At 43.4% G+C, this 27,343-nt stretch overlaps 1 protein-coding gene across 2 annotated transcripts in view; it reads right to left on the bottom strand.

The window, feature by feature from the left end:
• Positions 1–27,343, bottom strand: part of CRTC3 (CREB regulated transcription coactivator 3) — a 217,243-nt gene that overhangs the window by 102,180 nt on the left and 87,720 nt on the right. For both annotated transcript variants that reach the window (XM_040342542.1, XM_040342543.1), the window contains exon 3: positions 19,445–19,564. In XM_040342542.1, the coding sequence (XP_040198476.1) occupies positions 19,445–19,564 (120 nt within the window). The remainder of the gene's footprint in view (positions 1–19,444; positions 19,565–27,343) is intronic.

Genomic DNA, 27,343 nt, shown 5'->3' with positions numbered 1-27,343 from the left:
AATCGCATAGATCACGCGGATCTAAAGATCCGCTGATCTATGTGAATCTAGCCCACAGTAATCACACCTCCTTGATTAGTGACCACAGAGAGAAAGCTCCCAGTACTGTGGTTATCAGGAAACAGACAACCAGGAAGTGTGGAGATCAGAGAAGAATTACAGCAACTTGAGAGCAAAAACGAACAATGAGGGCATGAAAACAGCACTGCATTAAGGTAAAGGAAGCTATTAAGATAAAAAAAAAAAATTCCTTTACAAATTCTATAACCAGTTCCCGACCCCCGCATGTACATATACGTCCACAATATGGCACGTACAGGCACATGGGCGTACACGTACGTCCTCGCCTATTAGCGGGTGGGGGGTCCGATCGGGACCCCCCCCGCTACATGCGGAGGTCGGGTCCACTCGGGGAGCAATCCGGGACCACGGCGCGGCTATTTGTTTATAGCCGCTCCGTCGCGATCGCTCCCCGGAGCTGAAGAACGGGGAGAGCCGTGTGTAAACACGGCTTCCCCGTCCTTCACTATGGCGGCGCATCGATCGCGTCATTCCCTTTATAGGGAAGACACGATCGATGACGTCATTCCTACAGCCACACCCCCAAACAGTTGTAAACACATACTAGGTGCACCCTAACTCCTACAGCGCCACCTGTGGTTAACTCCCAAACTGCAACTGTCATTTTCACAATAAAGAATGCAATTTAAATGCATTTTTTGCTGTGAAAATGGCAATGGTCCCAAAAATGTGTCAAAATTGTCCGAAGTGTCCGCCATAATGTCGCAGTCACGAAAAAAATTGCTGATCGCCGCCATTAGTAGTAAAAAAAAAAAAAATAATAAAAATGCAATAAAACTATCCCCTATTTTGTAAACACTATAAATTTTGCGCAAACCAATCGATAAACGCTTATTGCGATTTTTTTTACTAAAAATAGGTAGAAGAATACGTATCGGCCTAAACTGAGGAAAAAAAATGTTTTTATATATGTTTTTGGGGGATATTTATTACAGCAAAAAGTAAAAAATATTGCTTTTTTTTCAAAATTGTCGCTCTATTTTTGTTTATAGCGCAAAAACTAAAAACCGCAGAGGTGATCAAATACCACCAAAAGAAAGCTCTATTTGTGGGGAAAAAAGGACGCCAATTTTGTTTGGGAGCCACGTCCCACGACCGCGCAATTGTCTGTTAAAGCGACGCAGTCCCGAACTGATTAAACACCTTGGGTCTTTAGGCTGCATATTGGTCCGGGGCTTAAGTGGTTAAGCCATGTGCTAAATGCCACGTTGGTATGGTCTTCTGCAGTAAGGACGTTCTTTTTCTGGGGGGACTGGAGTAAGCGCTGTGTTACAATAAAAAAAATTGGGTGCGCAAATGCATCTTTTACTGGTGGGTGGTTCCAGCTGGATAAACAGTTTATATTAACCTCACACACAGTCACTGTATGAAAGCAAAGACACTAAACTTAAAGTGGAACTCCAAGTATGATCTTAATGGCACACTTACATCTTAGCACAAGGTACAGTGCCTTGAAAAAAGTATTCATACCCCTTAAAATTTTCCACATTTTGTCAGGTTACAAGCAAAAACATAAATGTATTTTATTGAGATGTGATGGACCAGGGGTCTCCAACCCCTGGCCCGCAGCTCATTCAGAGACTGCTTGCTTTAACCTCCCCCCGTGCACTTTAGGGCTCTTTCACACGGGCAGACCGTATGTCCGCTTTTTCATCCATCCGTGTGTGGATGAAAAAGGGACATACATTGGTCCTTATGAGATTGCGGGTGTCAGCGGATGAACATCCCCTGACACCCGATCTCACTCGGTTCCGCAATCCTCCGATTCTGCAGACGAAGGAAAACCCTATTTTTCCATCCGTCTGCGGATCGGATTGGTCCGTGTTCGTGTTCATCCAAGAGAAGAGCGGAGAAAAGACAGGGCGGTCCCTGCACAGTGTGCGGGGACCGCCCTGTCATCCGCCGGCTCAGTGGGGATCAGCGGAGCGATCCCCGCTGAGCAAGCGGAGTGGCTCATCACTGACCCGCCCCGGTGTCAGCAGCGATGTTGCCATCAGCTGTCGGGTGCTGCTGCCTCCATTGCGGGTAAGGGAACCTGGAAATGTAGCCTTACGGCTTCACGCTGGGAACCCTACTGCGCATGCGTGAGGACCCGCTCCTCTCTCCTACTGGCCCTCAACAGAGGGAGGAGGGAGCCCCGCGGTGACGTCATGGGCCAACTCCCGGAAGTGGGAACAGGATACCTGTTGGCATACTTATGAATGAGACATTAAGGATTCGAGGATAAAGGATTTTGCTAGTAAGACAAACACTGCGCCGCCCATCTTGGTACACCCTGCACTTGGCCTCAGTAAGCCTGCAGTCAGAAGGCAGCAGCAGACATCTTGTTACACCCAGCCCATATAGTTAGTGAACTATATGGGCTGGGTGCAATAAGATGTCCGCTGCCGCAGGCTTACTGCGGTGGAGTGCAGGGTGTACCAAAATGCGCATTGCGGTATTCTGACGGAATGTCACTTCTGTTACCGAATGGAACGGTCGGGTCACCGATTCTGATAGGCAAACGGCATTCAGAACATAGCGACGGCACCTCGTGCCCCTGCCAGCTTACCTTCTGCTGCGGCCAGTTTGTGGAGGACTACCTCTCCGCCCTTTGACTTCCAGGAGCGACATCTCTTCCTTCCCAGGGATCGGATCAAGCATCGGAAGCATTTGCAGGAGTACAAGTACTCGTGCAAATGCTTGTTATCTGCGCAACCCTAACTAAAGGCAAAACGTTTCCTTTAGTTTTGGATAGAGTGGATAGGGATTAGAACACCTGTTAGCTTTTATTGCTGTCTGTGCCCCCAATTAGATGGATTCACCCTCTCCATTTGTCCTATTTACCATTATTATTGAAAGTGGAAGTAAAAGAAAATCCCAAACTTTGGGTTGTCCCCAGTAAAGCAAATAGAGAAGAAATCCTCAGATGGGGACACTAGTTCTGGAGGCCTGGAGGTTCCCAAGGGATTAGCTAAATTTGCAGGGGATGTCCCCTCACTTAAGGTTTGTGGCAATGGGACAGAAAGTGAAAGAAAATTTCCCCAATTAGGCACAGATGGTAAAAAATAAACCAACAGGGGTTATAACCCTTGCTTGCTCTATCCAAAACGAAAAAAAAAAAAGGAAGAAGGTGGTATTGCCTATAGTTCTACTTTAAAAATAACTTAAAATATGCCCCAAATGTACTTTTAATCCTACGATGTACTTAAAGCGGTGGTTCCCCCTTAAAAACAACTTTTTTTTATTCCACTGGCCCCCCACATTACAATCGAATTAAGGCTCTTATTTTTTTTTTGCTGCTGTACATACCTTGATACAGCATCTTCACCCGTGCAGCCGGGTTGCGAGTCCCGCGGGAGTGGGCGTTCCTCACATGTGTTTGATTGACGTTTTTCCCAAAAACGAGCTCTCCCCCCGTCGCGTAAGCCGCGTCACGATTGGCGAAAGGAGCCGAACGGCGATGCGCATGCGCAGTATAGCGCCGACTCGCCGTTCGGCTCCTTTCGCCAACCGTGACGCGGCTTACGCGACAGGGGGGAGCTCGTTTTTCCGAAAAACGTCAATCAAACACATGTGAGGAACGCCCACTCCCGCGGGACTCGCAACCCGGATGCACGGGTGAAGATGCTGTATCAAGGTATGTACAGCAGCAAAAAAAAAATAATAGCCTTAATTCGATTGTAATGTGGGGGGCCAGTGGAATAAAAAAAAGTTGTTTTTAAGGGGGAACCACCCCTTTAATGCTGTGAATTTCTTTAAAATAAAATATTTATTGCTTTCCGAAAGAAAGGTTGTTATGTCTTCAGGTGCATTTAATGGAGAAAAAGCTCTCCACAGTTCTGTTAGCTCACTCCATCCAGAAGCCACATCAGAAGGGGCTGATCCTTCCATGCGCCATTCTGTCTGACAAATTTAGTTCACAGCCTTACTTTGACTTTTATTGCCTCTCTGCATCAAGCCACTGCAGCCCGCCACTAAACAGGTCTGAATGAGCAATGCAAGCCCGTCATATTTACCAAGCAAACACTATGCCTCATTGGAGAGCGGCATGTTCCAACACACATGAAGAGGAGAAAATGAGCAGTTGGCAGTTAAAACACGGTGTTAAAAATGGTCTAGCTAATAAAATAATAGGATTTTTGTACTCACCGTAAAATCCATTTCTCTGAGTTCATGGACGGACACAGCAGCCTTTGACCTTAGGGTTATATCCGCTTCCTTAAGGTCAAAGGCTGCTGTGTCCGTCCATGAACGGAAGAGAAATTATAATATATATATATACAATATATATATACAATATATATATATATATATATATATACAATATATATATACAATATATATATATATATATATATATATATATATATATATATATATATTATACATATACATACATATATACATACATATATACATACACATATATACACATACATACACACACACACACACACACACACACACACACACACACACACACAGTGTTTCCCCGAAAATAAGACACCGTCTTATATTTATTTTTCCTCCAGAAATCACACCATGGCTTATTTTCGGGGGATGTCTTATTTTTTTTACCGGCAAGTATGGTACAACAGTATGGAGCCAACCTTACCGTATTTATGGGGCTGCCGACACTTCTCCGGTCACTTAGAGATACCGTGGAGCAGATAAGAAGGGCTGCATGACTTCTTTACAGCTCCTGAGCTCCGCACCAGTACAGTACGCCTATCACGTCTTGTTTTCCCGCCCGCGCCGCTACGCATACGACACGCCATCGCTACGTCTTATTTTCGGGGGGGATGTCTTATATTTCGATCTTGCGTCGAAATCCCGCTACGGCTTATTTTCGGAGTACGTCTTATTTTCGGGGGAAACACGGTATATATACACATACTACAATAAATTCCCAGAAAATTAGATAGATAAATCTTTCAACAACAAAATCACTTCTGAAATAGGGCAAAAACCCAAAATAGATACAAAGCTGATCTTTATTTGCTTCTCTGGTATGAATGTGTGGAAGCCGTTCTCTTTGTATGCGACCCACACAGCTGAAACATGAGCATTTTATATAATATTACACACTATAAACCAGTCATTTACAGGGCAGTGCAAATCATAAAAAAAAAGGGCCAGTATGATACCACAGTTAAAAATGTCAAAGCATCATCTGGATTTTATAACTTCTGTCGTTGCCCATCGGCACACAGATCCTTCAAGGATACAACAAAGGGGATGGTTGTTACACTAAATAGCCACAAATCATCTGGTAAGGATGTATTTTTTTTCTCCTGCCAGTCTGCCCATCACATGGTTTTCTAAGCAGAAATGTGCTTTTTTTTTTTTCTACACTTCAAAACCGACTTGGCAGCAAAAGGATTGTTCACAGCCAATCAGCATCCTCCCACCAATCAAGCAGGTTTTTTTTTTCCTCAATACTCTAAATCTATTTAACCACTTAACCCCCGGACCATATTGCTGGTCAAAGACCAGGCCACTTTTTGCGATTCGGCACTGCGTCGTTTGAACTGACAATTTCGCGGTCCTGGGACGTGGCTCCCAAACAAAATTGACGTCCTTATTTTCCCACAAATAGAGCTTTCTTTTGGTGGTATTTGATCACCTCTGCAGTTTTTCGTTTTTGCGATATAAACAAAACTAGAGCAACAATTTTGAAAAAAATGTTTTTTACTTTTTGCTATAATAAATATCCCCCAAAAATATATAAAAAAAATATTTTTTTCATCAGTTTAGGACGATACGTATTAGTCTACATATTTTTTGTAAAAAAAAAAAAAAAAAAAAAAATCACAATAAGCGTTTATTGATTGGTTTGCGCAAAAGTTATAGCGTTTACAAAATAGGGGGTCGTTTTATGGCATTTTTCTTAATATTTTTTTTTTTTTTACTAGTAATGGCGGCGATCAGCGATTTTTTTCGGTACTACGACATTATGGCGGACACTTTTGACACATTTTTGGGACCATTGGCATTTTTATAGCGATCAGTGCTATAAAAATGCATTGATTACTATAAAAATGCCACTGGCAGGGAAGGGGTTAACACTAGGGGGCGAGGAAGGGGTTAAGTATGTTCCCTGGGTGTGTTCTAACTAAAGGGGGGGGGTGGACTCACTAGGGGAAATGACTGATCGCTGTTCATACATTGTGAGAACAGACAATCAGGCATTTCTCCCCTGACAGGACCGGGAGCTGTGTGTTTACACACACAGCTCCCGATTATCGCTCTGTAACGAGCGATCGCGGACGCCGGGATCAGGGACGAGCGTGGGGCGCACGTGCCCCTATTGGCTGCTGGGAGAGATGACTTATAGCTACGTGAACTCGCCCAGCGGGGCCGACCTGCCGCAGTATAACTGCGGCGGCTGGTGGGCAAGCAGTTAAAGAGACATCTGATTCTTGTTTATGCCTACACTTGGGTCCATATATATATTTGGACACAGGCACAATTTTAGTTTTTTTTTTCTAGGTATTTACCAAAACATATACAAGCTCTAGTTATAAAATGGATATGAGCTGAAAGTGCACACTCAAGTTTCATTTGAGGGTATGTACATCCAAATCAGAGGGAGGATTTAGGAATTGCAGCTCTTAAGATTAGCCATCCTCCTTTTTAAAAAGGACCAAAAGTAATTGGACAATTGAATAGAAAGCCGTTTCATGACCAGGTGTGGGCTACTCCTTCGCTATTTCTTCATCAATTAAGCAGGTAAAAGGTCTGGAGTTGATTCTAAGTATGGTATTTGCATTTGGAATCTATTGCTGTGTAAGGCTTCAATCTAAAAAAAAAAAAACAGAGATAGCAGCAACATTAAGTGTGGCCAAATCAACAGTTTGGTACATTCTGAGGAAAGAAGAACGCACTGGCGAGCTCAGCAATATAAAAAGGCCTGGACATCCAGGGAAGAAAACAGTGGTGGATGATCGCAGGATCCCTTCTATGGTAAAAAAAAATAACAAAAAACACACATTTACAACATCCAGACAAGTAAGGGACATTCTCCAGGAGGTGGGTGTATTATTGTCAAAGTCTACAATCAAGAGAAGACTTCACAAGAGCAAATACACTACAAGGCACAAACCCAATTCATAAGCCTGAAGAATAGAAAAGCCAGATTAGACCTTGCCAAAAAACATCTAAAAAAAAAAAAAACAGACCAATTCTGGAAAAGAATTCTTTGGAAGGATGAAACTAAGATTAATCTGTACCAGAATGACGGGAAGAAAAAAAAAAAAAGTGTGCAGAAGGCTTGGAACAGCTCATGATCCAAAGCACACAACGTCATCTGTAAAACATGGTGGAGGCAGTGTGACGACATGGGCTTGCATGACTTCCAGTGGCACGGAGTCATTGGTGTTTATTGAATGATGATGTGACAGAAGACAGAAGCAGCCAAATGAATTCTGCAGTATTTAGAGATATACTGTCAGCCCAGATTCCGCCAAATGCAGCAAAGTCCATTGTACAGCGCTTCAAAGTACAGATGGACAATGATCCAAACACACACTGCAAAAGCAACCTAGGAGCATTTGAAGGAAAAGAAGTGGAATATTCTGTAATGGCCAAGTCAATCACCTGATCTCAACCCAATTGAGCATGCATTTCACTTGCTGAAGGCAAAACTAAAAGGCAGAAAGACCCAATAACAAAGAACTAAAGACAGCTACAGTTAGAACCGGGCAAAGCATCAGAAAGGAGGAAACCCAGTCTTTGGTAATGTCCATGGATTCCAGACTTCAGGCACTCATTGCCAGTAAAGGAATCTCAAGAAAATATAAAAAATTTACATTTTATTTATGATTATATTAATGTGTCCAATTACATTTGAGCCCCTGAAAATGAAGGTCTGTGTATAGAAATGGTTGCAGTTTCTAAAATTTGTACACGATATTTATGTTCAACCCCTTGAATTAAAGCTGAAAGTCTGCACTTCAAATAAATTTGGATTGATTCGTTTTAAAATTTTATTCTAGCTAAAAGTATGAAAATTGTGCCTGTGTCCAAATATATATATGGACCCAACTGTATTTTTTTTTTTTAAAAGTCACACTGTGTACTGCCAAGAATATGGAAAACAACCAACCCTGAATATAGCCAGTATTGGGCCCCTTTCACACGGCCATTCTGTCGCAGCCTGCGGGAAGAATCTGCAGATTTTTGCTGCCGGAATGGCCATGGCCGGGTTATACCATCAGCAGCAGCCGACAACATCTGTCCCAAACTGCAGCCAATAGCTGTGTGGCTACATGGGATCAGCAAAATTGCAGCCGCTGCAGATCACATAACCCAGTCAGAAAGAATCTGCAGATTTTTCCCGCCAGAATCTGGCAGCCGCCATGTGAAAGGAGGAGTCTTATACACTCATTATGTAAATAGCCTGAAAGGGCAAGGAATGACATAGAGTATATTTATAAAAAAAAATATGCAGAGGTATCCGCCCTGCAATACTACAAGTACGTTTACTCTGCGCAAATGCTGGCAAAAAATCAAACGTTTCCAAGCAATTTTTTTCTCAGGTAGTATGTTATAAGAAAAGCATGAATTGGGAAAATACCCCATTATGGCCATTAGATGGAGCTGATGGCCAAAGGAAATAAAATACAAATTTACCATTACCGTCAGCTCCATGTAACGACCATAATGTGGCATTTTCAGGATTCACACAATTCTTTTGAATGAAGAACATACACAACCAAATGGCAAGAGAATATATACTATATTTTGATGGTACTAACACAGAACAAATGTACATGCAGCTTCGAAGGACGAATATATATATATATATATATATATATATATATATATATATATATATATATATATATATATATATATATATATATACACACACACACACACACACACACACACACACACACACACACACACACACACACACACACACCCAAATGTCATAACTGGCTCCCTCTCTTTACAGCCAACTAGGAAGCAATAAATGGAAAAAAAGTGTAAATAGTGCGCAGTCATGTTGGAACAGAAAGGGGCCATCCCGAAACTGTTCCAACAAAGGAAGGGAGCATGAAATTGTCCAAAATGTCTTGGTATGCCGACGCCTTAAGAGTTCCCCTCATTGGAACTAAGGGGCCAAGTCCAACCCCTGAAAGACAACCCCACACCACAATCCCCTCTCCGCCAAATGATTTGGACCAGTGCACCAAGCAAGGTCCATAAAGACACGGATAAACAAGTTTGGGGTGGAATAATTTGACTGGCCTGCACATAGTCCTGTCCTCAACCCAATAGAACCCCTTTGGGATGAATTGGACTGGAGACTGCAAGCCAGGCCTTTTCATCCACATCAGTGTCTGGCCTCACAAATGCGCTACTGAAAGAATAGTCAAACATTCCCAGAATAGTTGAAGCGGTTATAGCTGCAAAGGGTGGGTCAAATCTACAGACCAATACTGGGATGCCATTAACATTCATATGTGTGTAAAGGCCAGAGTCCCAATACTTTTGGCAATATAGTATACAATATATCTCTATCTATCCATCTACACACACACACACACACACACATTTTTGGAATACAGTTTGGCTATGTACATACTTTCAATTAAAAAAATATATATTGGATACCTTTGGCTATACATATACTTTAAAAAAAAATTGGATAAATACCGTATTTATCGGGGTATTGCGCGCTCCGGCGTATAGCGCGCACCCCTAAAGTGGACCCGCATTCCTGTAAAAAAAAACATTTTAGTACTTCGTTTTGGTGTCTTGCGCAGCGTCCATCGGCGGCCTTGTCGGGTCCGGTGTCTGTCTGCAGCTTCGGTGGTGTCCTCCTCGTCGGGTCCGGCGTACTTCTGCGGTGTCCTCCCCACTCGATCCCCGCGCTGAGTTTGAACCACTGTGCCGGCATATACCGAGCGCAGTACACTCGGGTATAGTCGGGCAGGCTCGGCTCCGCTCGCGCCCACGTCCTGGACGTGACCGCGATAGGAGCCGAGCCTGCCCGACTATACCTGAGTGTACTGCGCTCGGTATATGCCGGCGCAGTGGTTCAAACTCGGCGCGGGGATCGGGTATAGGCGTATATCGCGCACCCACGATTTTGCCCTAATTTTTAGGGCAAAAAAGTGTGCAGTATACGCCGATAAATACGGTACTTTCAATTTAATTTTTTGGGGGGATAAAATTGGGCAATGCATATACTTTAACCACTTCTAGACCGGCTCACGCTGATATACGTCGGCAAAGTGTCACATTCTTGAGAATCTCCATACAGGATAGGGCTGCACGATTCTAGGAAAAATGAGAATCGCAATTCTTTTGTATAAAATATAGATCACGATTCTCAAAATTTTATTTAAAGTTATTTTCAACACAAAACAGAGCTTATGTGGTTAAATACAGTATATGTAAATCTGACGGACTGTTTACATGTTAAATTTTAAAAGCCGCAGCAAACCTGCTGACCTTACATACTTGCTAATGTGAAAGAACACCTCTGATTTTTACATTTAACTAAATGTTCTGTCACATTAGCACGCATGTAAGGTTTGCTGCTGCTTTTAAAATGTAACATGTAAACAGGCACCTACCCCACCACACCTTTACCTACCAAGCCACTCCTCCATCTTCCCCGCCACACCTCTACCTACCAAGCCACTTCACCTACCCCGCCACCAAGCCACTCCTCCACCTACCCCACCACATCTCTACCTACCAAGCCACTCCTCCACCTACCAAGCCACCGCCGCTCCGGAGATAGGCCGAAGCCGGGGACTTTCCTATGGCCGCATAAATTATTAGTTCAAACTTCTGAGTGTGGGTGCAAGTTTGCCATCTGAAGCACAAAAGCAGCCGTGATCATCCGCTATAGAACAGTAATTTCCCTTCTAGAAAAGCATTAAAAAAAAACTCAAACACTTGTAAAATAGCCGTTCTCACTGCTTACAGAATTGTGTGTTTCCCTGGAAAACAAAACAGCTGTCCTCTGTCTGTACTACAGCCCCACGTTTCTTCCCTCTACTTCTTATAAACACGGCCCCACAGCCATCATCACTACTTGTTAACACACATCACCATCATGACATCACTGGCGCATTGAAGTGAACTTGTGAAAATGTTTAACACGTTTTCTTCCCTGCAAATCTTCCAGGCTGGTGGAGGAGGGAAGGAACTTCAGACGCTGTGAAGCAATGCCAAAACAGTCAGACATGCTCTAATTCCTACTATCCCTGTTGATTCACACACAGGACGTCAATAAAAAGCCACTGAATATGACAACAAAAACAGACACAGGGGACTGGAAGCGCAGGACAGCACACCGCTCCAGCAATACGACTGCACAGGCAGACCCGACACTTTACACAACTGACGCTGATATCAAACGTTACTTCTTAGAAAGGTACTTGAAATATTACATGTTAAAGCTGAACTCAAGGCACAAAAAAAATAAAAAATAAAATATATAATTTAAATATATTTCTTAGTCATCACAAAGGATATATAGTTAACCCACTTTGTGAGCACCAAATGTCTCTACAAACCAACTGAATACTTTATAGAAGTAGCAGTGACATCATCACTGTGCTGTTCATAGCCTGTATGGACAGCAGAGCTGTGGGAGGGGCTTTGTAAGTCTACCTACTACAGGCCGCCTCCATAAATTACAGGAGGGGGCGGAGACAAGACCAGTCACCCTGCACAAGGAGAGAGAGCAGCAGCGAGTGGTCTTTTTTTACAGGAAGTGTCTCACTGCACAGATATGGAAGAAATACACAAAGCACACATGCCTCCTGTACAGATTACTTATTCAGGACTTCAGCTGTAACATTTTAGTTAACAAATCTGAAAACATTTTCAAAGGTTTGGTTCAGATCTCTACATGCTGCATTCTTTGTGTAGGACAGCCCATTCATTTTAATAGTTTGCCCTACCTCCGAGAAATGCGGGGGAAAACAAATTCTAACACCTTTTTTAAAATTGCGCCACATCAAACTGAACTGCTGTGAATTTGGGCATTTACCAATGTGTAGAAGGGTTATTAAGAATACCACACATTTGCGTGTCTAAAGAGCAGTGCGTTTCTGTGTGCAATCCCAGTACACAGATCTGAACCAAGCCTAAGCCCTGGTTCACACTGGGCTGCGGGAGTGAAGCCGTGCGAATTCAGCTGAACTCGCACGGCTTCACTCCCGCTGGCAGTCCCGATTTCGGCCGCGATTTAAGAGACATCTGTGCAGGTTTCTGCACAGATGTCAATGTAAATCGCGACCCGAAATCGCAAAAAGTAGTACAGGAACTACTTTTTGAAATCGGCGCAGTGTCGCAGATGCGGCGTCGCACCGATTAGGACGGTGTCATTGCCGACAATTGCCGGCAAATGCCGCCGATTTGAGATGCGATTTCACATGTGAAATCGCATCTCAAATCGAAGCAAATCGTACCCAGTGTGAACCTGGGCTCAATGATGTTCATATACAAAAAGACTGGTCTGAAAAAAGATGCTGAACAAATGAGGCCCCCTTACACACTAGCAGACCAAGCAGGTCCACCTGTCAGTTTTTCAGGCAGACCCAATCAGACATGGACCAGCCATCCGCCTGCTCAGTGCCTGCATGCAGATTTCCTGCTGAACGGATGGACTCCAATGAAGCCAGCCCTTTGTGAAAGGGGCCCAAGACCAGCCACTGCTGAAGGCTTCTGGCCATATGATGTCAGCAATCTCTTTTAGCCCTGGTTCACACTGGTGCGTTTTGACATGCGATTTGACATGTCAAATCGGGGGCATTTGCTGGTAATCTGCCGATATGGTTCCGGCTAACGTGAAAGTTCCTGCGCAGGTGCAATCTGATCTGCCGATATGGTTCCGGCTAACGAGAAAGTTCCTTTAAGGACTGCGCAGGCGCAAACTTGCCGACGGAAATCTCCGAACCTCGGCCGGCATCCAGGGCGACGTGGATTTTGAGGAAAGTCTTTTTTTAACATCCTCCAATCCACGGGGATGTTAAAGAATGAGCCTGGATGCCGGGCAAGGTTCGGAGATTTCCGTCGGCAAGTTTGCGCCTGTGCAGTCCTTGAAGGATCTTTCACGTTAGGGGAACCTTAAGGACAAGTCACCGGCAATGGCACCGTCATAATTGGTGTGACACCACATCTGCGGCACGGCAACGATCTTAAAAATAAGTTTCTGTACTACTTTTTGCGATTTCAGCCCATGATTTACATTGACATTTGCGCAGAAACTGCACAAATGTCTCTGTAATCGCGGCCGAAATCGGGACTTGCATGCAGGAGTGAAATCGTGCGAGTTCAGCTGAACTCAGTGTGAACCTGGGCTCACAGACAGGTATGTGTCTAAACGTATTTTATTTTTTATTTTATTTAAATCAAGCATTGGGTTGCTCCAGAATACAACTATACACAGGGAATACAAGAACGCTATAGTCCATAGAGTAGAACTTGGAACTGTGATAAAAAAAAAATGGATTCCAAAATTATCGTCCGATTTCCCTTATTAACAATGACCTCAAGGTCCTCACTAAAATTTTAGCCAACAGATTAGCTGGGTTTATTGGACAATATATCCATGGGAACCAAGTGGGTTTTATTCCTGGCAGACAAGGCCCAGACCAAATTAGGCGAGCAGTAGACATAGTTTCAATCCTACAAACCAATTGGCCGGGCGGGATCCCCCAGAAAGGGTTCTTACTGTCTCTGGACCTTCAGAAGGCCTTCGACTCCGTCTCTTGGGCATATATTTTCAATATCCTCGAACGCTGGGGATTTGGATCCAAATTTCTAGGCCTTATTGGAGCCCTGTATGCAAACCCTAGAGCACTGGTTAGGATCAACGGTCACTACTCCAAACCCATAGAGATCAGAAGAGGCACACGACAAGGTTGCCCCTTGTCTCCTCTTTTGTTTGCTATCGCAATTGAGACCCTGGCTATTGCCATACGACAGAATCCCAATATATTAGGGGTACGATGTGGGGAACAAACCCACAAATGTGCCCTATTTGCGGACGACATCCTGTTATTCTTGACCTCTCCCATCACCTCCCTCCCCAACTTATGTCGTACCCTGGATGATTTCTCTAAAATATCGGGCCTCTCTGTCAACTATTCCAAATCTCAAGCACTCAATATATCCCTTACTCCCCAAATGGTTTTAGATCTTAAACAATCCTTTGCATTCTGTTGGAGTGAGTCCTCCATACGGTATCTAGGCATAGCCTTGACCGCCAAGACAGAGGCTCTCTACAACCTAAACTACCCCCCTATCTACAAAAAATTGGCAGCAGATCTTCTTGCTTGGTCTAAATTTAATCTCTCTTGGATAGGTAGGATTAATTCAATCAAAATGACCCTGTTCCCTAGACTTTTATACTTCTTTCGCTCCCTTCCTATCCCTATTAGGAGGAACCACCTACAATCCTTTCAGAGTAAACTGCTTAAATTTATATGGGGCAAGTCAGGATATCGTGTACCACAGGACACACTTTTTCGACACAGAAGAAAGGGGGGACTGGGATTCCCAGACCTTCACAAATATTTCCTTTCCGCCAGACTGGCTCAATTATCCTCCTTATACGCCAGACACAATATACCAGATTGGGTCTGCATAGAGGAGCAGGCTGTTCCCTCTGCTCCTTTAGACTACCTTCTTTGGTCCCCTATCAAATCTCGTCCATCTATTTTATCCCCAGTGCTGTCACAATCGTTTGCCTTATGGGATCGACTCAGACACAATACCTGTCTAACTTCATGCACCCGTCCTTTAGCCCATATTTTTAACAACCCTGATTTCCCTCCCGGATTACAATCTTCGGAGTTTAAGTGGTGGATGGACAAGGGGCTGTACCGGATAGGACAGTATTTCACTTCTAGTGGACCGATCTCCCTAGCTTACTGCACTCATACCCTGAAACTCCCTGAATCGGAGAGGGCCCACTTCCAACAGATTACAAAATTCCTCCACACAGTCTGGAGGTCTAAGCCCTTACCCCCTGACTTTACCCCATATGAGATCTGGTGCAATCAGGCTGTGGAGCGGAGAGGAGGTATCTCGACGATCTACTCGGCCCTCACTCATCCAACAACCAAAACGTCTTATATGGAGGCCTGGGAAGCAGACCTCCAGGTAAGCATTAGCCAAGAATCTTGGCATAAAGCATTCTTTAGTTCATTCCAAGGGATTCAGGGAACATCCTTGATGGAGGCTAGTGTAAAAGTCATCACCAGATGGTATCTCACACCCTCCAGATTGGCTGCCATGTATCCCGGTGGGGACCCCCAGTGCTTTAGGGGATGTCAGCTACGGGGCACTATGTCTCACATATGGTGGGAATGTCCTAGGATCCGCTCCTTCTGGAGAATTATTTTTAATATGCTACACAAGGTGACAGGTAGCCGGATTCCTAGGACCCCCGAAGTGGCCCTCCTAAATGCCCAACCTCCACGCCTAGCCAAATCAACACAAAAACTGGTGCACTTTATTCTACTGGGTACAAAAATTACCATTGCCAAATCCTGGAAACAACCTAGACCATTAGTCTCGGCTGTCAAGCAGAAAATTTCCTGGATCATGACCCAAGAAAAACTATCTAGCATACTGGCTAATACCTCAGAGATGTTTCTTGAAACATGGACTCCATGGGCGGAATATATTGGTATTCCTCTAGTCCCCGCAGGTAACCGAGTCTAGTTGCTTTTTTGATTAATCTAAGGCTTCTCACTCACCCTACCTTCCCTGCCCCCTCCTTCTCCTTTTTCTTTTCTTTCCTACCTAATTACCTTTATTTTGCTATCCCTTTGGTTCTGAATACTCTTGTCTTATTACCTGAGCGATCATTTTGGGGTTATGGTCTACAGTAATATTATACTTAAAGTATGTTTTGTTGCTTGTTTTTGTTTTTTTTTTTTCCTTTTTATGTGCAACTTCACTTTAGTATTATAAAGGGGGGATATTCTTTAGGTCTCTCCCAGCTCTTAGTAAGCCTCTTTCCCTCATTAGTGAGAGGGTGGGGGGGGGAGGTGGGATGTAGAAGTTGGGAGCCTTCCCCTTGACACAGCGGGTTCCCTTTAGGGGTGTCGAGGGTTTGAGCTCCTGATTACCTTAGAATCCGAGTGCCTATACACATGGCTATGCCTCCACAGGCCTCGATAATTTTTAGTGAGCCTGCATTGTATGGCCTACCGAGCAGAACTACTATATTCTGACTTACCCCCCCAGGACTTATCTTTTACTGTTTTAACTGTAATGACATGTTCCATGTTCCAACTGCAAATTGTTTTGATCGGCCCCTAGGGGCTTTATGTACCAAGGAAAAGCTTATAACTTGACTGTAATCCTATCTCAAATGTCAATAAAAATTTATTGAAAGTAAAAAAAAAAAAAAAAAAAAAAAAAAAAAAAATGGATTTACTATTCACAAATGGCAGGCTTTAAAAAGTTACCCAAAGCACAATTATTTTTAATGTAAACCCTAAAGCTGCATTCACACTATAGCGCTAAGCAAACGCACGCAACATTGCACAATTGTGCGCACATTTACAAAATGCGCTATGAGTTTGCTGTGCTATTAGCAACTCCTTTTGTAGTGCTGGCATGTGTAACCGGAGGGGTATTTAGGTAGAGTTTAGTAAGACATATTTAGCGTTAAGGTGTGATGTTAACCATTTTATGTTGTGCATGTGGTTATGTGCAATGATTGGTCGAGGTATGCCCCTATGGCCCTGTTTTATAACTCAATAACACGAAAAAGTTTTAATAAAAAAAAAAAAAAAGTTTGCTGAGCTATTCACGATTAATGGCATTCCAAACGCTGTAAAAACAGACGCATGGTTTTCGAATGTCAAATGCTGCAAAACGTGAAAACTCAAATCTCAAAAAAAAAAAAAAAAAAAAAAAACACACAGCACAGCTCATTAAAATAGACGAGCTGCCAAATGCATGTGGTGTGAGAACACAAAAATAAATGCATATGGAAGGGGACATGCGCAGGAACACGTTACACACCAAATATGGGTGCAACACGTTCCAAAAGGCGTACCTAATTTTTAAAGATGAAGTAGGGTTTAACCACTAAGACCCCTTTCACACTGAGGAGTTTTTCAGGCGGTACAGCGCTAAAAATAGCGCTGCTATACCGCCTGAAAAACTCCTGTCCAGCAACCTCAATGTGAAAGCCCGAGGGCTTTCACACTGAGGCGATGCGCTGGCGGGAGAGGAAAAAAATCTCCTGCCAGCAGCATCTTTGGAGCGGTGAGAGGAGCGGCGTGTATACCGCTCCTTCCCATTTAAAACAATGGGAAACCGCGGTGAAAGTGGTCTTAGTGGTTAAACCCTACCGCGGCGCATTGCGGGCGGTATTAACCCTTTATCGGTCGCTAGCGGGGGGTTAATACCGCACCGCTAGCGGCCGAATCCCACAGCAAATTTGACGGTATAACCCCTGCTATTTTAGCGGCGCTATACCCCCACCGGGCCTCCCACTCCAGTGTGAAAGGGGCCTTAAGAGAACTAAAATTAAATGTTGTGGGTAAAAAAAGAAGCAGATTACCATTTAGCAGGTTTGATTGGAAAAATATTTTAAAAAGGAGAATTCCAACACACACACACACACACACACACACACACACACACACACACACACAGCATTCAGTTTGCAGATAACAAAAAAAAAAAAAGCATTGCAACTACGATCAGCGGAAAGTAGGTGCAAGGCTCTGGCTCTTGCAGAGTCTTTCTTTAGCCCCTGGACGGTCAGCTATGGAGCTGGGAGAAGCTACTACAAGTGAAGTAATGCTATTTTATGCCCCAATGAAAATTATGAGTCCTTCTGCTGCGGAGAAAGATGGGACTTGTAGTTTATATTTACAACCAAATGCAAATGAATAAAAAAAATTAAAAACATGACAGAAGCTAGCAGGGAGAACAAACCCTGTGATCCTGTAATGGATGAATGAATGAAAAACGTTCTCCAATTGGACTATGTAAAAAGGTAGGGCAGTGAGGTCATGCTCTATAACTAGAAGAAAGAAAGGAGGGTGAATGAAACTATAAAAGAGAAGAAAAAGAGCGGAGGGCGCACTGACCTCGTGTGATACTGATAAAAAATATTTATTCCAATAATAAAATCAATGGTTATACTCACAAAATTGGAGTTAAAAACAGGCTTTAAAAATGAATACAGCAGATATCCAGCATCGTCAGTGGAACACGAATAATCGGTTGAACCAATCGGTAGAAGTAAAAGCTGACGCGTTTCGGGGGCGTACCCCTTTCCTCAGAGCTGACGTGGTCTGCAGTGCTCCCTCGCCGTGGTGGTAATGGGACTAAATATACATACACACACACAAATGCACATAGCCACACGCCCACAAATGGGCAGGTAGACCTATGGTGATAGGTCACTGTCAGGGAGTACTCCTATAAGACTCTAGATGATAACTTCCAATTGAACCGCACCACTGCATAGTTTTCCCTATAAAATATCAGAGCGCAGGAGACTTGTTCTTGTACAAGGAGGGTGAATGGCAAGTGTATGCTTGTGCCACATCCAGTAAATGTGAGAAAAGAAAAAAGGGGGGTTCCCCTGGGTGGACTTTTAAGGCACTAATAATATTTCAAAATATATTTTGAATTATTATTAGTGCCTTAAAAGTCCACCCAGGGGAACCCCCCTTTTTCCTTTCTCATGCCCTATAACTAGTCCAATCAGAGAACGCTTTGCATTCATTCAGGGGATGCAAAGAACGTGTGAACAGTACATGTGCCAAGCAGACAACCTCCTGTGCCCAGAGTGTAGTTGCTTGGCACAGGACCCAGAAGCAAGTGGAGATCACTGGAGTAGCAGCAGTGTCTACCAGCTTCCAGGGAAACTGGCTAGGTATGGCATGCGCTTTGTTAAATTGGTCTAAGCTGGATCAGTGTAACCACATATTAAATATTGTAACTTATCTTTAATAGAAGCTTTCTACAAAAGCACATGTGCCCCGATTCCACATTAAAAACTTACCGGTTGGGAATTTAGTCTAAACTAGATCCATTAAAAAAAAAAAAAAAAAAAAAGCACAAAAAGACAATAACCCAACAGATGAAAAACAACTGTAGAAAAACCTAACTGAAAAACTCTTAGCAAGTAAAATGGAAAAACAGTTACAAATGACAAATAAGTAACTAGTAAGCTTCAAGCCATGTCTTAATGGGATAAGTGCTCGCTGCTAGAAGAATAATTGTAATGAGCTGGAATCTAGACAAGATTTCATTGTTTATAAGAAGTAACACAGCCCACTGCAGAGGTGAAAGAATCCAGCTACTGGCAGAACAAAGGCATACGAGGCCAGCTTTCCCCAGCCTTATCAGTATTAAAGGATATCTGACGTCCATGCTTCTCCACAGGTCTGTGATGAGGCGAGTGCAGACGGTTTCTCGATACCCTCTCCACCAGGCCATGGTGCCTCATGCCACGGATGTTATCCACAGGCTGAAATGAACCCTAGAAAATAAGAGAGGAGAGGTTACTGATTGATATCATTTTAAAAAGTCTACATAAAACATGGTTGAACATGTGGCAAGCCTCTCGCTTTTAGCACTTTAAAATTTACGGAGCCAATGGTAACCGCACTCGGCTACCATTCCAAAACAACCTTCACACGCTAGTTCAGCCAGCCGTCGTTCTTCTGCCCTTAGAAGACTGAACAGGAATGTCAGCCAGGGAAAGTGGAGAGGCCCATCGCATAGGGTTCTCTGGTTTATAGAAATGTTTAGCGCTTGTTCACACCATGTCTGCGGAGCTGCGTTGTTCTTCACACCGCGGGACATGTATGGTGTAAGCAGAGAACACAGACAATTGTTTTCCCATTTACATCATACAGGTGTCATGTGCAGAAAAACGCAGCTCAGACATGATGTAAACAAGTACTTATTCCATTATGATCCACTTTCAGATTGAAGTTTGAGTTCCCCTTTAAAAAAAAAAAGAAAAAAAAAAAGAAAGTAAGGTGAACACCCTATACCTTCCCAAACGCCCCCGTTTCTCTCTGTAGCTCCTTGAGTGATGAGCTATCAGTGCCCATGCAGTCAGGGAAGCAGTCTGGATATTTGCAATTGCTTTTCTCCCTCTTCTCAGGCAGTGCTTCCAGGACGGATCAGAGCAATGCAGTATGCCAGCGTGGACCAATCAAAATCACTCTGATCTGTCCTGAAGGCCCTGCAGAAAAGAGAAAAGTGCAGGGATTTCAAATCCCAAAACACTACAGCGGTTGTGCGAGCAATGACAGCTCATGGAGGCAAGTACAACAAGGACCGGAGGGGGTGGTTAAGGGTGTTCATTTCCGAGTTAAGAATACATCATTTCCCCCCCCCCCCCCATATCAGGTACCCCCATACCCCCAAGATAAAAAAACAGTATAAAAGCAAAAAAAAAAAAACTAAAACGTATACAAAATAAAAAACTACCAATATACTTAAACTTTGTGCATTCCAAAATTGTCACAATACATTCAATTGCACCTCCGCTGACACGTGAGATCAAACACAGAATCCGAATCACAGGGACTTGAAAAGCAATGCAATTTTAAAAAATACTGGAAAAAGCAGAACAACATGTCCAAAAATCAACTGGGTGGAAATGAAGTTGTAAATGAGGACAACCACAGGGACATCATTTAAAATAACATTTTCAGGCAACCCCTATGCTTGCAAGTCAAGCATACATACTTGAATAGAATTTTAATTTAAATTTTTTATTTATTTTTAAACCAAAAAGTTTAGTGCAACTTTAATCATGATCCTCCAATGTCTTGGCCTTGGAGCTGACCATGGTGACTGGTCTCCTGAGCCCTGGGATTCTGCCCTCTTCTGGTCACTTCTCCTGTCTTTTAATCCCTTTACTCTAAGCTCAAAATTTTTACTGGCTGCCCCCTTCTGCCCCAGCATTCTATTGGTGACCATTTGACAGCGGCCCAGAGAACCCCAACTCCCTCTCCTCTAATGCAGAAGGATTTCTGTGGTGCCATGTTTTTGCCCCTTCTGAAAGCCCCAATACTGAGCAAACTTTTACCCCATCTGCACCTCCAGGTACCCCCCAATCTCAGTTTGGGGAATACCGCTTTCCCATTTTCTGATCCAGGTACCTCCAATCCAAAGACATACCCTTTCCCCTCCAGGTGCCCCCAATATCATTATGTCAATTTTCCTCTGCAGGTACGTTGAGTCCTAGCCATACGGTTACCCCATCTATTCCTCCAGATACCCCCCAACCCCAACATGCCATCTTACCCTTTGTCTGCTAACCCAGACTCGAAATAGTAAAATGAAAATTTGACAAAATTCTTAATTTGCCGCCAGGTTACAATAAAGGTTTAATTATTTGTCATGGAAAGAGGAATTGTCCAGCTCTTCCGTATACAATGCTCTTCATACATATTAAAAGAAATCTTAGACAAGGTTTGTCTCAAAAATAAAAATTAAAGAAAATATAATAATATACTCAAACACACCCCGATCAGCATAACTTTATAACCACTGACAGGTTAAATGAAGAACACTGGATTATATCTGGAATCTGAAAGTCAGTGGCATATATTTGGCAGCAAGTAAAAACATGTTGTCCCTGAAATATTGGGCATTGCAGTTGGTTGTGTATGGGACCATGTAGTCACAGACCAGTCAGGCTACCCATTCTGACCTGTGTGTCTACAGCCAAAAGTGCCCACAATGGGCGCTTGGGAACCAGAACTGGACCACGGAGGAATGGAAGAAGGTAGCCTAGTCTAAAGAATTACATCTTCTGTTACATTAGGAGGATAGCTGGGTGCAACTCTTATTTGGGGGAAGAACTGGCACCAGAATGCAGTTTGGAAAGAATGCAAACCAGCAGGAGGCAGTGTGATGGTTTGGGCAATGTTCTGCTGGGAATCCTTGGGTTCTGCCATTCATGTAGAATTGTTACTTGACACCGCCTACCTAAACAATGCTGCTGACCAAGTACACTCCCTCATTGAAAGAGTTTTCCCTGATGGCAGTAATCTCTTTTAGCAGGATAATGGGCCCTACCACACTGCAAAAATGGTTCAAGAATGGCTTGGGTAATACGAGTATGAGGTGTTGACTTGGCCTACAAATTCTCCCGATCTCAAGCAAATCTCTGGGATTTGCTGGAAATACAAGTTCAATCCATGGAGGGCCCATCTATCAACGTACAAGACTTAAAGGCCAACGGCTTGCTGTCAGATACCACAGCACCTTCAGAAGACCAACGATGTCCATGCCTCGATGGGTCAGGGCTGTGTTGGCAGACTTACTCAATATTAGGTGGGTGGTCAATGTTATGGACAACACACAGCAAGAAGGATGCATCAACCTACTGTATTACCAAGATTTCCATTCACTATAATGTAAAAAACACTATTATACTCAGAAAGGCAGAATAATGTAAGGCACATAACAAGGAGACTTCAACTGTAGCCTCAATCTGTAGCTAGACAGCACATAGGCACATCCAATGCAAATCAGATGCTAGATTTCTCCATCAGCACTAAACCATGGGGACCAATGATTCTTCTGCTGTGGATATTGTGTTCTGACATCTGGCAGCATCTGATTGGATGAGAATTTTGTACCTAGCACCTTTGATTTTCAGTCAAAGGATGTCAAAGTGGTACTGACAGGGCCACCCACTGATACATTTCTGAACCTTTTCCAAGTCACTGACCGAGAACAAGTATAGAGATGAGGAAGGAATTCTAGCATTTTAGCAGAAAGAGAGACAAAAAGCCAGGTAACTAGCATTTTTTAGACCTCACTCTCACAGGTCTACTTAACCATTTACCGTATTTATCAACGTATACCGCGCACTTTTTTGCCCTGAAAATCAGGTCAAAATCGTGGGAGCGCGTTATACGCCGATACCCGCCCCGAGTTTTGAATACTGCGCCGACATATACCGAGCGCAGTACACTCGGGTATAGTCGGGCAGTCTCGGCTCCTTCCGCGCTCACGTCCTGGACATACAGGACGTCAGCGCGAGAGTTGCCGAGCATTGCCGACAATACACGAGTGTACTGCGCTCTGTATATGTCAGCGCAGTATTCAAACTCGGCGCGGGAAACGAGCGGGGAGGACGCCGCAGAAGGACGCGGGACCCGACGAAGAGGACACCCGAAGCCGCAGAAGGACGCCGGACCCGACGAAGATGACACCCGAACCCGACGCCGCAGACGAACGCCGGACCCGACGAGGCTGCCGATGAACGCCGCGCAAGACACCAAACCTGCAAGTACAAAAAAAACTTTTTTTCCACAGGATTTGGGGCAACTTTAGGGGTGCGCGGTATACGCGGGTGCGCGTTATACCGCGATAAATACGGTAATCTCCGGAAGATTTACCCCCTGACCAGGCCATTTTTGCGATCTCTTTCCCGTTGCAATTCTTGACACAGGGTTTCACGATCTTTGACATGAAAAGAATTTCCTCACTACTCTCAGCCAAAAGTCAAAGTCTGGGCAGCCTGCCAAGTTTTGAAAACATTCTTTATCAGTGGAAAGTTAAGTCTAAACATTGACTTTTACATCAAAGGAATAAACTTCTGTATGTAAATTAGGAACGTTTAACCACTTAAACACCAAACCTTTTTCCGACAGCTCTTTTCAAGTTAAAATCATTTTTTTTGCTAGAAAATTACTTAGAACCCCCAAACATTATATATTTTTTTAGTAGAGATCCTAGAGAATAAAATGGCGGTTGTTGCAATATTTTATGTTGTACTGTATCTGTGCAGCAGTCTTTTTAAATGCATTTTTTTTTTTTGGAAAAAAAATAGCCAGTAAAGTTAGCCCATTTATTTTTTTGTATAAATGTAAAAGATTTTACGGCGTGAGAATTGTGAGAGAATCGTGATCTTCATTCTAAGCAAAAAAAAAAATTGCGATTCTCATTTTTGGCCAGAATCGTGCAGTTCTACACTGTACCCAAATATTTTTTGCGCTATAAACAAGAGACTGACAATTTTGAAAAACAAATATTGTTTACATTCTGCTATGAAACATATCCAATAAAAAAAAAAAAAAAAAAGGAAAAAAAAAAATGTCTTCATAAATTTAGGCCAATATGTATTATGCTACATATTTTTGGTAATAAAATCCCAATAAGCGTACGTTGATTGTAGACGCTATAACTTTTGCGCAAACCAAACTATGGGATAGATTTAGGGACTTTATTTTTACTTTTTTACTAGTAATGGCAGCAATCAGCGATTTTTAGTGGTCACTTGCGACATTGCGCCAGACAAATCTGACACTAATGCCCTGTACACACGATAGGAATTTCCTATGGGCTAAAATCTGATAGAATTTTCTGTCAGAATTCTGTTCAAGCTGTCTTCCATCAGTCTTGCATACACACTGTCAGACTAAATTCCAACCGTCTGAAAACGCGGTGACAAAAAACACTATGGTGAGCCGAAAAAAATGAAGTTCAATGCTTCCGAGCATGTGTCGACTTAATTCTGAGCATGCGTGTTTTTTTTCTCTGTCGGAGTTCCACACAGACGATCGGAATTTGCCATCAGAAAAAAATAACACATGTTATATTTCCAAACTCCGACAGAATTTTTTTTTTATGGGGCGCACACACACACACACGATAGGAATTTCTGATGAAAAAATTCCATCAGACTTTTTTCATCAGAAATTCCTATCGTGTCTACAAGGCATTAGTGAAATTTTTTGGGGACCAGTGACACCAATAAAGTGATCAGTACTAAAACAAAAAATGCACTGTCACTGTATAAATTACGCTGGCAGGGAAGGGGTTAACATCAGGGGCAATCAAAGGGTTAAGTGTGTTCCTTATGTGTGCTTTCTAACTGTAGGGGGGAGATGTTGGACTAAAGGTAAACAGATCTATGTGTCTGTTTAGCAGGAACATGAGATCTCCATTTTCCTTTCTGGCAGAACAGTGCTCTTGTTTACATTAGGCAGACCTCCGCTCTGCCTCTTTAGGAACAATCGCCGGGTCACCGGCGGACATCGCATCCGTCTGACCCACCGATTGGCTCTCGCTGTGCACAGGTACGCAATTTTGCACTAAAAGGCCGCCCTGCCGCAGTATATGTACATGGGGCGGTCCTTAAGCAGTTAAAGAGGTTGCAAAATCTCTTTTTGGTAAAATGTTCTACTTACTATTTTGCACAGAGCAGCCCTGATCCTCTTCTCAGGTTTCCTCCCCTCCCGTCGAGTGCCTCCATAGTAAGCCGCTTGTGCATCGCTATCGCTTGAGCCCCACTCAGACACACCAAGTGGCCATTGGCTCCCAGTGTTGTCAATCAAAGCCAGTGACCAGGAAGCAGGGAGGGGGGCAAGTCCCGCTGCCTGTGTCAATGGACGCAGCAGTGGGGGCTCAGGAGAGAGCACCCACAAGTGCCCCATGGGAAGCCGCTTCCTGGGGAGGGGCACTGGACAGAGAGGAGGAGCCAGAAGTGCAGGTGGGGGACCAGAGAAGAGACTGTTAGGGGCCGCTTTATGGAATTGTACAGGAGGCAAGTGTAGAAATGTTTATTTAAAAAAATATCTTTAGGCACATCCACGTTAAATGGCTGGAGTTTTAATTACTTTAATTACTTCATTACTGGGCACTTAAACCCCCTTTGTGCCCAGACCAATTTATAGCTTTCAGCGCTGACGCATTTTGAATGATAATTGCACGGTCATACAACACTGTACCCAAATTATATTTTTATCAATAAAGTTCTTTCTTTTGGTGGTATTTGATCACCTCTGCGGTTTTTATTTTTTGCGCTATATATAAAAAAAAAAAAGAAAAAGACAGAAAATTTAGAAAAATTTGTTATAATATCCCAATTTATTTTATTTATTTTTTTTCCTCGGTTTAGGCCAAAACATATTCTACATATTCATGTAAAAAAAAAAAATTGCAATAAGCGTATATTGATTGGTTTGCGCAAAAGTTATATCGCCTACAAAATAGGGGGATAGATTTATGATTTATTTTTTACTAGTAATGGCGGCGATCTGCGATTTTTTTGTTAGGCCTGCGATATTGCGGCAGACATATTGGACACTTGACAACATTTTGGGACCATTCACATTTATACAGCGATCAGTGCTATAAAAATGCACCAATTACTGTAAAAATGTGACTGGCAGGGAAGGGGTTAACACTAGGGGGTGAGGAAGGGGTTAAATGTACTCCCTGGGTGTGTTCTAACTGTGTGTGGAGGGTAACCGACTGGGGGAGGTGACCGATCTGTGTCCCTATGTACAAGGGACACGGCATTGGTCTCCTCTCTCCCTGACAGGACGTGGAGCTCTGTGTTTACACATAGAGATCCACGTCCCTGCTGTCACCGCCGATCGCGGGCACCTGGCGGACATCGCAGCCGCCAGGCACACGCATCTGCTTCCCAGCGATGCGCCGGGCACAGCGTTTCCTTGCTGCGTGCCCCCAGCGGCGCGCGCGGGGAATGTAAATAACAGGACGTCCACCCGGCACTTGAGAGCCGCGCTCTGGACGTCTTTCGTCTATAGCGCGGGTCTCAAGTGGTTAATACTAGTTTAGTTGTTAAAACAAATAGTAAATGAGCCATTTACTTGCACAGATATGTACATCAGATCTAGAACAATTGCGAGGAAAAATAGGTGTACTAGTCTAGAAGGGAGGCTACGCTACTGCAGGGCGAAAGGCTGACAAAATTCAGCAAGGTAAACTTTCTGAAGATAAATCTATTACTAAAACAAAAGATACTTTGCTAGCTGGATTATTATGACATCTGCCTAGAGAAGCAATCACTTGGATTACTCCTACAATTTTTATTTGTACAAATTGTGCCGCTTGCTTCACAGTCCAAAGGGTCATAGTGCAACTAACCAGGCGGCCTCTTCTATGCGAGTGTTCGTTTGTTCCCCAAACAGGTTGCCAATAAAGAATTTGAACGTGTGTATTCAGCTCATCGGCTCATATATTGGATAAAGCAGGTGCATAGCGTATGTAGAAGTAAGCCGTTTATGAGAATAACAGGTACTAGATTTTGAGCGTGTTTATACACAATGTGATGAGACCTTGCAAATGTTACTTTTTTTGTTTGATCTTTACAACCTATTATGGGATTTAAGTTATGACCCAAATCCGAACTGAACAAAACAATCAGATCTATTACCCAGAACAATGAGGCCTATATTCTTCTTGATGGGTGTTTCCACTATTTAGAACAGCCAATCTCAACCAGGGTTTTGTGGAACCCTAGGGATCCTCCTGA

Source organism: Rana temporaria, chromosome 3 (genome assembly GCF_905171775.1).
Source record: "Rana temporaria chromosome 3, aRanTem1.1, whole genome shotgun sequence".
Taxonomy (NCBI): Eukaryota; Metazoa; Chordata; class Amphibia; order Anura; family Ranidae; genus Rana; species Rana temporaria.
This window is presented reverse-complemented; position numbering and strand designations above follow the sequence as displayed.